The 12162-nt window shown below is 34.8% G+C and overlaps 2 protein-coding genes and 1 pseudogene across 2 annotated transcripts; all 3 read left to right on the forward strand.

Moving 5' to 3' along the window:
• The first annotated feature begins 222 nt into the window (after positions 1 to 222).
• Positions 223 to 2033, forward strand: LOC138889132 (uncharacterized). Its single transcript, XM_070171856.1, has 2 exons — positions 223 to 431; positions 1289 to 2033. The coding sequence occupies exons 1-2, from the start codon at positions 282 to 284 to the stop codon at positions 1928 to 1930; spliced, it is 792 nt and encodes a 263-aa protein (XP_070027957.1). The 5' UTR covers positions 223 to 281; the 3' UTR covers positions 1931 to 2033.
• A 1749-nt stretch (positions 2034 to 3782) lies between these two features.
• Positions 3783 to 4452, forward strand: LOC138889133 (small ribosomal subunit protein eS27y-like; annotated as a pseudogene).
• Positions 4453 to 8870: 4418 nt separating this feature from the next.
• On the forward strand, positions 8871 to 10833 carry LOC138889370 (uncharacterized). Its single transcript, XM_070172671.1, has 2 exons — positions 8871 to 10231; positions 10536 to 10833. Exons 1-2 carry the CDS (start codon positions 8871 to 8873, stop codon positions 10831 to 10833), a joined length of 1659 nt encoding a protein of 552 aa, XP_070028772.1.
• The last annotated feature ends 1329 nt before the right edge of the window (positions 10834 to 12162 follow it).

Raw genomic sequence — 12162 nt, forward strand, 5'->3', positions numbered from 1 at the left:
GTGGTCAAGGTGTTCAAAATCTACATAAGGTCATGGGTTCAATTCTCCGTAGCTATAAAAAAAAAAAAATTTGGACCCCACTAGCGATAAAAATTCCATCCAACAAACTTAATCTCCACATGTTCACGTCAAACCTATAGTACTTCACCAATCAAATGCAAAAAGTAACACGGAACACCAAGTGTTTTTTTTCCCTACAAGTGCTTTATATCTATAAAGGGAGCAACGGTTTCAGATCTTCATTATATCAGATAGTAAAAAAAGAGGAGACTAAAAAAAGAATGGCAGAGTTGTTTATTAAGCAGGCACAACAATACTCAAAGGGCCGGCCAAGTTATCCTGATGAATTGTTCAATTTTATAGCTTCAAAAACCCCTTGTCATGACCTTGTTTGGGATGTTGGCACTGGCAGTGGCCAGGCTGCTCAATCTGTAAGTCTCTCTAATTCCTTTTATGTCTTCATCCCCACATCCACCCTCCTGTAAATCTGCTAAAATTCCTCGCAGTCGGAATTTCTTTAAGGGTATTTGAGATTTAATATATATGTATATAGAAAGTAATACCATATGACCTATATAATACTATAATATAATAACAACAACAAACCCAATATAGTCCCACAACAGAGATGTAAGAAGGATAGATAATATGCAGACTTTACCCCTACGGTGAATTTAGAGAGATTGTTTCAACTAGGCTCCGAGCACGAGTAGCCTATATAATAGTATAATCAGAATATACTTTTTGGGCGAAGGTTGTTCAACTAGCCACCCTTCCATGGTTGTAGCTCTGCCTGTAATTCATAGTCCCATTGAAAAAAGTAGAGACCTAAAATGGTTTTTCTCTTTTTCCAAATAGGCTAAAGGGTGTACAACTGACCACTTGCAGCACTGCTCCTGTCTATGTAGAGAATTGACTACAAAAAGTAGAATTGACTGAACTAATAATTAGTTGCATAACAAAGAGTAGAGACCTCTGTTTCTTAGAGAACGGCACAATGGCTTTGTTTATCTTTTTCCAAACAGGCCGTATGGGAAAACAAGAAATCTAGCATTTTTAACTTTTCACTGAAACAAGATTGTTAGAGTTCTTTATTATGAGTACCTAATCTTTAGCAGCCATTTTACATTTCTAGACAGTTACAGGCACATAATACTACAATAAGAAGCATATATTTCCCCTGTTAAATTATGATATCCTAAAGAAAGAGTTCAAAAATAAGCATCCTTTAGTGTTCCAGCATAACTACTTGTTGTCCTAAATGCTCTTAAATTATTGTTTCTTTCAGTTAGCTAAGCTCTACAAGAATGTAATAGCCACAGACACAAGTCCAAAGCAGCTTGAATTTGCAGTAAAGGTCCCTAATGTTCAATATATATGTACCTCTCCCAAGATGTCAATGGCCGAAATCGAAACCAAAATAGGAACAGAGTCAAGTGTAGATTTAGTAACAATTGCTCAAGCAATGCATTGGTTTGATCTTCCAACTTTTTATCAACAAGTGAAATGGTTACTCAAGAAACCAAATGGAGTAATAGCAGCCTGGTGTTACACTGTGCCAGAAGTAAACAATTCAGTGGATCCAATTTTTGAGAAATTTTACACAGTTGATGCTGGACCATATTGGGAATCTCCGAGAAAATTAGTGGATGAAAAGTATAAAACTATTGACTTCCCATTTGAGCCTGTAAGTGGTTGTGATCACAATGGACCATTTGAGTTCAAGATTGAGAAAGTGATGGACTTGAATTCTTATTTCACATACTTGAAGTCATGGTCAGCTTATCAAACTGCAAAAGAAAAGGGTGTTGAGCTCTTGACTGATGATGTTGTTGAAAAATTCACAAGTGTTTGGAATGAAGATGGAGAGAGTCAGAAAACTGTGTCTTTCCCAATTTACTTGAGGATTGGCAAAGTTGGAAATTTGTAATGAAAGTGAAATATTAGGGAATTTAGAATCTGCAGTTGATCATCATTTGTACTTTCTGCTAGTTGTTTTCTAATAAATTGTTTTAGTGCAATTAAAAAATCTACATGTATTGCTCAACTAACATATAAGAATTGATGTTACAGGATGGAGTTATCTTAGCTCACGAGATGGATGATATTGTTTCATCAAGATTGCTACTCCTACAAACTGTTCTATATTATCTTAGCTCAAGAGATGGATGATAAAGTTACGGTCGGCGAGCGGTGGTTAGTTGGACATCCTTTACCAGAAAATTATACTTTGTCTTTAGGATCTATCACGACCCAAAACTCAACCTGTCGTAATGGCGCCTATCATGATACTAGACAAGCTGACCGCTCAGACATTACCAACACTTTCAAATTTAAAGTATACTAGAACAGGTTTAAATAAGTAAAAATATCATAAAACTGGATAGAATGTCATAACTCAATACAAAAGTTTTTTCCAAAACCAGCATGTCACTGAGTACATGAGCATTTATACAATACTAAGTCTGATACATTGTCTAAGGAAACAGAAACAGAATAATAAACTGAGGGATGGGGGGAAGGAGAGTCAAGGTCTGCGAACGCCAGGATAACTACCTCGATAATCTCTGAATGATTGAACTCTGTGAATCAGCAACTACCGTGACCGGAAACACCTGGATCTGCATTAGCTGGCCGGTTCTGTTTTGCTTGGGAAGATATATCAACTCTTGTCATGTTGCCAAATCTTGAAGAGCTCGAACTTAAAAGAAATGCAGTGAATGATCCAATATGGAGATTAAGTGATGAAGACAAGTTCAAAAACCTAAAGTTATTGTTACTTAGTGAGCTAGATTTTGGGCATTGGGAAGCTAGCAGCGAAAGCTTCATAAATCTAAAACACCTTGTTTTGAGGAATTGCATCAACCTGAAAGAAATTCCATCAGATTTTGGGGAAATTTGTACTTTGGAGTCAATTGAGTTATATAATTGTAGCACTATTGCTGAGGGATGTGCAAGAAATATTGAGCAAGAACAAGAGGACATGGGAAATAATTTCCTTAAGGTCTATATCCATAACAATCGTTGCATGAAGTTTTACATCTCTCTTAAAAATTCTTCAATTCTTCACATAATTAATTACCTCATCTTTGAAATTAAAATGATCACTGTGAGCACGTGATTTTTGCTTCACGAAAACTACTCCCAAAGAAATCGAAAAATAAAACGAATTGCCTTTTGGTACAATTTTGAGAACTTTGCGTGACATTTTGGATAATTATTTTTGTTTGTGAATGTTTAGTTTGTTTTAATTAATTAAAAATACAAAAATATATGTTGCATGCACATTTAATATTTAATTGTGCACTTAGGAATTAATTGAACCATGTTTTGTTTTTAAGAGAAAGAAAATCACAAAATAATGTATTTTTTGCATTTTTAGCATTTCATGTCCAAGTTATGTGGTTTTATTTGATTGTGTGTGTTAATTGTTAGTAAAAGTTAGTTAGTACTTTTATAAATTAATCTAGTCCTATAAGTTAATTTAGGATTTTTGAAATTTTTAGTTTTATTAGTTTAAGAAAAGAAAGGCAAAATAAAAGAGTGTTAAGTCATATTTGAGCCAAATCAATTTAAAGTCCAAACAATTTTTCTTCCCCTTTGAAATTGAAACTCGGATATCCAGCCCATACTCCATCCCCGACCCGGTCTGCCCCATAGCCCAAACAACCACCCCCCTTTCTTCATTTCATTTCCAAACCCCTAACAAAAAACCCTAAACCACCCACCCCCTCTTCTTCTCCTTCTCCAAACGACCCCTCCAGCTCCCACGTCCATGGCTGCCCTCCTTCTTCTTCTTCTCCGAACGACCCCTCCTTCTCCCTCGACATCCATGGCTGCCCTTCTTTTTCTTCGAACCAACGAACACCGGCGACTCCATCAACTCGTCGACAGCCCGCCTCACGTCCACCAGCTTCGTCCAAACGACCACCTCCTCTCACACCATCTCCATCTTCGCTGCTTGTGGCGCAACACACAGCCTCCCCTCACTCTCATTTCATCTTGCGAAAATGGTTCTTTCAAATGATTACGATTTGTTGAACCCGCTAGCAGATGTTGAAAAGAGGAAGCATAAGCTCAAAACGTCTTGTTCAGTCTCCTAACTCTTTCTTCATGGATGTTAAGTGCCAAGGCTGCTTTAACATAACAACTGTGTTCAGCCATTCTCAGACGGTGGCTGTTTGCGGAAACTGCCAGACAGTTTTGTGCCAGCCTACTGGTGGTCGTGCTAGACTTACCGAGGGATGTTCTTTCAGGAGAAAGGGAGGTTAGAGAGATAGCATTCGATTTATATTGAAATGAATCTTCATATGGGAACTTTGATGCAGTACTCTATTTTCATTTTCACTATCTAGTCTTGATTAAGAATAAGTGTTGTTGAGTCTACTATGACTTGATTATGGTATGGTTCTAATTTGAGTTATCCCTTTTAGAATTGGAATGTTACTGCAATATTATTTCTATGCGGTGGTTCCCTGAAAGTACTTTTCTATTCTTTTTGTTAAATTATGTTGTAGTGATTGATATTTCCTTGAACTTGCATTTTTTTTAGAACTTGGATGTATCTGTTAGACTATGTGGTCATTGTATGTCTCCCTGTCGTGCGAGTTCTACTTGCTTTGGTATAGTTTGATTTGCTGTCTGTTACTGAACTGCTGTTTTGAGTTCAATTGATGATTGTGTTTAGTGATTTAGATATACTTGTTTGTTCTGTTAAGTTGTTCTGATATGAATCTGGCCTTGTTGAATTGTCCTAATATTGTTGATTGGGAGTTAGTCTTGTATGATTTGATTAGTCAATTGTTAGGATTTCTCATTCAAGATTGGTTATAGCTGCTACAGTTTGGTTAATTGATTAGCAAGATTGGATATAGCTGATGGGGCAGAATGGTAATTTCAATAGTTTCAGGGGTATTTTGGGATTTAAAGTTTTAAAATGATTAATTTGAGTGCTCTGTCCACTAAGCACTAATAACATTAAAATAAGGCATTGTTTAATACATAGTGGGGGACAAGATATTTGCTAGTGGGGAACAAGAGATTTGCTAGTGGGGAACAAGGCATGCAAGTGTGACGAACAAAACATAATGGTATGAAAAGCTTAAAAAAGATTGATTAAAATATGTTGCCCATACCTGTTTTTGGGTTATAAATAGGGTCATTTCAAGACAGAAAAGGGGGTTGGGTTTTTGGAAGGAAAGGAGGAGTTCTCTTTCAGTCTTTTTTTCAGAGAGTTTAGGCTGGATTTTGAACATTTAAAAGTTCAGTAATTTGAGAGTAAAAAATATGCTGGTTTTTAATCCTAAAAGGTTCAGTGTTTGGAGAGCTAAGAAACTGAAAAGTGAGTCTTTTCTTTTACTGCTGATTATCAGAACTAGTACTGTTGCTGCTTCATTGGTGTTGTTGTTTGGTATTTCTGGGGTTTCAATTGGTTCTTCCTGAGTTTGCTATTGGTTATTGTCTACTGTTTTCATTGGGTGTTGCTGGAACTCTGCTGGTTCCTTCCTTTTTAATCTGTCACTGGGTTGTTCTGTCACTGCGTTGTTGTGTTATTACTGTTGCTGACTACTCCTTCATCTTTTTGTATTTCCATTATCCAGGTACACGTTCTAAAGCTCTCAAATTTAATGGAAAGGAAGTAAAGAGTTGTTGGAATGGATTTCTGAATTTCCCCTGTTTCTTTGTGTTTAATTTGATGTATAAGCAGTAGTTCACTTAATATTTCATAGTATGTATTGGAACGACTTTGGAATGCATAAACTGGACTGATTGAATCTATTTCTACAAACATGGAATATCAATTGTAATTAATTTTAGTTGGTGATTACTAGTTAGGAAATATACTGTATTTAATTCTTTTTTTCAGCAGTCGTGAAATAGTTTCAAATAGTTTATGTCACAAAACAGGTTCAAATAGTTTATGGAAATCGGCATGTTGGTTTAACAAGTCTAATTCTGAAATTGCGAGTTCACTTGAGAAAATAACATCATTTTAAATAGCAATGTAAATAATGTTAGTAACTAATGTTAGTTCTCAAATGTTAGTGATTAATGTTAGCTTGATGTCAGTTTTTAAGCATTGATGCATTTTTCGGCAAATCGTAAAAAGAGCTCAAAATGGCTTTGTATTCCACATAGTTAATTCCAATGGTCCAATTCATATAATAAAGCTAAAGTTGAACTGGATCGAAATGGTAGCTGATTTGTTAATATTTACAACGGCAGGCGGCGGATCTTAAATTAGGTAGCGGGTTCAAACTAGAAGGTATTTCCTTTCGTTCGGACCCGGACTTGAACTTGAAGCCCGAACTTTTAATGCTAATTGATTAGGATTATTCTTTATTCTTAGAGACCAATAAATAGAAAATCATAGTCGCTTTAGGATATCCTTGAATAAAAATGAGATGAGCCTCGCCGAATAAAAAATACAAAATTGCGGGGCCCTCAATAAATATTTATTTTAAAATACTTAGACTTAGGGACGGGTCGTTTAGCGAAGTTCACGGCCTTCCCCAAAAGATAAAAAACGCGCAAGTCACTTTCGGCGTGCTTTAAATAATTTACTCTCTTAAACTCGGGTGCACATTTATGTAACCCAAATCCAAATCTCAACGAAGTCGAAATATGTCGCTAATCACGGGTACATTGATTGTGACGTGGTTCGAGATGCATTTCCATGACGTTGCAAATTCCTTTTAAAAATAATGAATGAGACGAGCCTCTACAAACAAAAATACACAAGTTGCGGGCCCTCTATACGTGTTGGTAAAATTACTTAGATTTCGGGATGGGCCGTTTAGCAAAATTTCACGGGCGAACGACACAAATAGCCACTAAAAGCTGTGGCTTTTATTTTAAAGCCACTGTTTTCAATGTATTTAGACTTTAGCCACTCCTTTTGAAAAACTTATACCTGACTGGACGAAAATACCCTTCTGGTATAACTTATACCTACGCTATCAACACAAGCAGCAGTTACACAAAGAGAAGAAGCGAGCAACAGCAGCAGCTACCACAACGGCGATCAACTGAGGACGAACCACCATTTCTCTTCCCGATTTCAAAAATTCAGCAATCTAATCCAAAAAAAACGATATAGATAAACAGTAAGTTGTAATTTCATGTGTTTCTATCAATTTTTATTTCGCTATAGATATACTTTTTTAGATCTGTATTGATTTGATTATATTAGATAAGAATTTGTTTTTTTTTTGAATTTCTGGATTGATAAATTTATAGACACCGCCTCCTATGATAATTCTGTATTCCGGACATAGTGTCTTCATTTTGGAAATTGAATTCAAAAAAATAAGAACACTATGTCCTTAACTTTGATTCTACTGGCCTCATTTTGCAAATTGAATAAAAAAACTTAAGGACAAAATGTCCTTCACTTTGTTGTTGTTCTTCTGTATACAAAGTCCTGTAGCTTGAGTTTCAAATTGTATGTTTTAATTTATGGTTCAAATGTTAAGGACTGACAGTCCTTAATTCTTAAATACATGTTTAAATGTTAAGGACTAGCAGTCCTTAACTTTTAATTCCATGTTTAAATGTTAAAGGACAGGCAGTCCTTAGCTTTTAATTTCTGGTTCAAAAGTTAAGGACTGGCAGTCCTTAACTTTTAATTCCATGTTTAAAACTTAAGGACTGGCAGTCCTTACCTTTTAATTTTAAATCCATGTTTAAATGTTCAAGGACAGACAGTCCTTAGCTTTTAATTTCTGGTTCAAAAGTTAAGGACTAGCAATCCTTAAGTTTTAATTCCATGTTTAAATGTTAAGGACTGACAGTCCTTAACTTTAATTACATGTTTAAATATTAAAGGACAGATAGTCCTTAGCTTTTCATTTCTTGTTCAAAAGTTAAGGACTGACAGTCCTTAACTTTTTATTCCATGTTTAAATGTTAAAGGACAGACGGTCCTTAGCTTTTAATTTCTGGTTCAAAAGTTAAGGACTGGCAGTCCTTAACTTTTAATTCCATATTTAAAACTTAAGGACTGACAGTCCTTAACTTTTAATTTTAATTCCATGTTTAAATGTTAAAGGACAGACAGTCCTTAGCTTTTAATTTCTGGTTCAAAAGTTAAGGACTGGCAGTCCTTAACTTTTAATTCCATATTTAAAACTTAAGGACTGGCAGTCCTTAACTTTTAATTTTAATTCCATGTTTAAATGTTAAAGGACAGACAGTCCTTAGCTTTTAATTTCTGGTTCAAAAGTTAAGGACTGACAGTCCTTAACTTTTAATTCCATCTTTTAAAGTTAAGGACTGGCAGTCCTTAACTTTTAATTCCCTGTTTAAATGTTAAGGACTGGCAGTCCTTAGCTTTTAATTTCTTGTTCAAAAGTTAAGGACTGACAGTCCTTAACTTTTAATTCCATATTTAATACTTAAGGACTGGCAGTCCTTAACATTTAATTCCATGTTTAAATGTTAAGGACTGACAGTTTTTAACTTTAATTATATGTTTAAATGTTAAAGGACTAGCAGTTCTTAACTTTAATTCCATATTTAAAACTTAAGGACTGGCAGTCCTTAACTTTTAATTTTAATTCCATGTTTAAATGTTAAAGGACAGGCAGTCCTTAGCTTTTAATTTCTGGTTCAAAAGTTAAGGACTGACAGTCCTTAACTTTTAATTCCATCTTTTAAAGTTAAGGACTGGCAGTCCTTAACTTTTAATTCCATGTTTAAATGTTAAGGACTGACAGTCCTTAGCTTTTAATTTCTTGTTCAAAGTTAAGGACTGACAGTCCTTAACTTTTAATTCCATATTTAATACTTAAGGACTGGCAGTCCTTAACATTTAATTCCATGTTTAAATGTTAAGGACTGACAGTTTTTAACTTTAATTATATGTTTAAATGTTAAAGGACTGTCAGTTCTTAACTTTAATTACATATTTAAATGTTAAGGACTGGCAGTCCTTAACTTTAATTACATGTTTAAATGTTAAGGACATACAGTCCTTATCTTGGTCTTGCACTTATAGTACACCTGTTCTTAATTCTACAGGATTGCTTTATAACGTATGTCCTTTGTTTCCCATTCTCTTGACTTGTAGGATGGAAACAATATGCATAATAGTTGCTTTTAATGGTAGATGGACTGAAGACTATAAATATCTTGATCATCAAACAAAGCTTTTCCTAGCACCTGAGTCAATTCAGTTTGAAGATTTCGTTAAACAGATTTTTGAGCTTATTGAATTGGATAGAGAAAAGTTTGAAATAGTGATATGGTTTGATATCAACCTTGGAACAAGCAAAGGAATGCTTGTATCCAAAGATTTAGATCTTCACACATGTATAGAGTTGCTAAAAACTCATTCACTCTTCAAGAGCTGTCGTTTCATAGTTGATATTTCGGAAAGAGTTTTTGCATCAACAAGCAATGAACATGCCAACACAAAAACTCAACATGACAATCAAGAGCGATGCCAACAGATAGTTGAAGTAGATATGGTTGAAGCTCAACCATTAAATGAAGAGGTGCATCAAACATTTGATTCTATTCAAGTAGAAGGACAAAGCATTATAGAGATTGACAACGAACAAGCTTTGGGTATTCAAGTCTTAGAGAGTGCACCGGTAATCGAAGTAGTTGCTGACAAAACCTGCACTCAAATAACTAAACGAAGATCAAATTTGAAACAAAAAGAATCCCCAACTACGATATTAAGAGAAAATGCTTCTTTGGATCAAATAAAAGTCGGATCAGTATTTGACAAGAAGAAGAGCATAATTAATTGTTTTTCTAATGTAGCAATCAAAGGACATTTTGAATTCAAAGTTGTTAGATCAAGCTCAACAAGATATTCGTTGACATGCAATGATGATAGGTGTCGTTGGTGTGTGCGTGCTTTCAGAATTAAAGACTCAACATTATTCAAGATAGTAAAGCTTGAGAAAAAGCATGACTGCTCTGTTAACACTAGGAAAGCAGATCAAAGGCATGCTACTTCAAAGTTGATTAGTGGTTACATTATCGATAATCTTCGGGACCCAAGATTTGAAGTTACACCAGCTTTTGTCATGGCAGAGATGCAAAAATTGCATGGACTAGACATTGGATATCACAAGGCGTGGCGTGCTATTCAACATGCTTCCGCTTTAATAAGAGGAAGTCCCGAAGAAAATTATGAATTATTGTGTTCATACTTGTATATGATGACAAGTAAAAACCCGGGAACTTATACTAACATAAAGATAGACGACAACAACAGGTAAACAATTTAGGACATGCTGTCTTTAGCCTTGTTAACTTTTGAGTTATAACCAGAAGTTGAGGACTGCCTATCCTTAAGTTTTGAACTTGTAATTAAAAGTTAAGGACTTCCAGTCCTTAAGTTTTGAACTTTGAAATAAAAGTTAAGGACATCATGTCCTTAACTTTATAACTTGTAAATGTAAGTTAAGGACTGACTATCCTAAACTTCGGGTATTTTAACCTTGTTTATATTGTGTTTTCAGGTTTCTTTATATGTTTTACGTATATGGATCATCGATAGCTGGTTGAAATCATTGTAGACCAGTGATTGCTATTGATGCGACTTTTTTGAAGTCAAAATATCGTGGTGTTTTAATGATTTCAGTTTCAAAAGATGCAAATAACCAAATTTTCCCATTAGCCTTTGGAATAGCAGAATCTGAAAACAACAATTCCTATGAGTGGTACTTTAGTCAGCTTCGCAATGCAATTGGGAGCCGTGAGAATTTGATTTTTTTATCAGACAGGCATCAAGCTATTGCAAATGGCATTGTAAAGGTATATCCTGAAAGCCATCATGGGATTTGCATCTATCATTTGGAGCAGAACCTAAAGTGAAGAAAGGTGAAAAGTGAGGACCTAAAGTGAAGAAAGGTGAAAAGTGAGGTCATAAAACTTTTCCAAAGTGCTGCAAGAGTATACAAGCGTAAAGAATTTGACATATACATGTCAGATATTGCAAATGTAGATAAGAAAACTTATGACTACTTGATGGAAGAACCACCGGAAAGATGGGCACGTTCTTGTAGTCCACAACGAAGATATGACATGCTCACAACAAACATAGTTGAGTCGATGAATTCAGTGCTATTAGAAGCAAGGGAGCTGCCTATACTAAGAATGATGGATTTCATTCAAGTGAAGCTACAACATTGGTTTTATGAAAGAAGAAATAAAGCAGAAGGAACATTTTATGATGTTTCTTGTTGGGTAGAGGAGGAATTGAAGAACAGAATAGATTTAGCATTTACTTTGAACGTAAGTATTATGTTTTATGTTTATATTATGATTTTGACATTTTTTAACATAATGTACTCACTTATAATTTTTCAACATTGAAGGTCTTCCCTGTTGATTCATGGCGTTCTAGAGTTGAAGAAGAAGGAATAACTTTCTTGGTGGACTTAAACAAAAGAACATGTGATTGTTTTCAATTTCAACTTGATGAATTACCATGCATACATGCAATTGCAGCTATCGAGAAGAGAAACATCAAGAAGTCCGACTTTTGTTCGCACTGGTACTTAAAGGAATCTTGGCTGAAAACATATGAAAGACAAATACATCCTGTAGGACATACTAATTCATGGATTGTACCAGAGAGTGTTAAGTCACAAATTGTTAAACCTCCAGATTTCGAAGTGCCACCAGGTAGAAGGCAAAAGAAAAGGCATATTCCTGCTACTGAGCCATCAAAAATAACATTCAAATGTGGTCGTTGTAGAAGAATTGGTCATAATAGAACATCTTGTATATATTCTCCGGCACTCCATCCATTTTCAAGAAAGCATAGAGAAGAGTAGAAATATACACTTATGTTTATCGACTCTTTTAAGTTTTTGCTATAGATTGTATTCATTATTATTCTAATTTGAGCGGATGCCTAGATTTTCAATATTTATATCTTGTTACGTTCTTTTAATTTCTTTTGAGTTCAACAATTAAAAGTTATTAACAGGAGTCAGTAAGTTCAACTTGCAATTTTGAAAACGTAATGACTGTCTGTCCTTAACTTTGAATTTCAAGTTCAAAAGTTAAGGACATGAGGTCCTTAAGTTATAGTCTCATGTTAAAAACTTAAGGACTGTCTGTCCTTAACTTTGAATTTTAAGTTCAAACGTTAAGGACATGAGGTCCTTAAGTTATAGTCCCATATTAAAAACGTAA

Source organism: Nicotiana sylvestris, chromosome 4 (assembly GCF_000393655.2).
Source record: "Nicotiana sylvestris chromosome 4, ASM39365v2, whole genome shotgun sequence".
NCBI classification, from domain to species: Eukaryota; Viridiplantae; Streptophyta; class Magnoliopsida; order Solanales; family Solanaceae; genus Nicotiana; species Nicotiana sylvestris.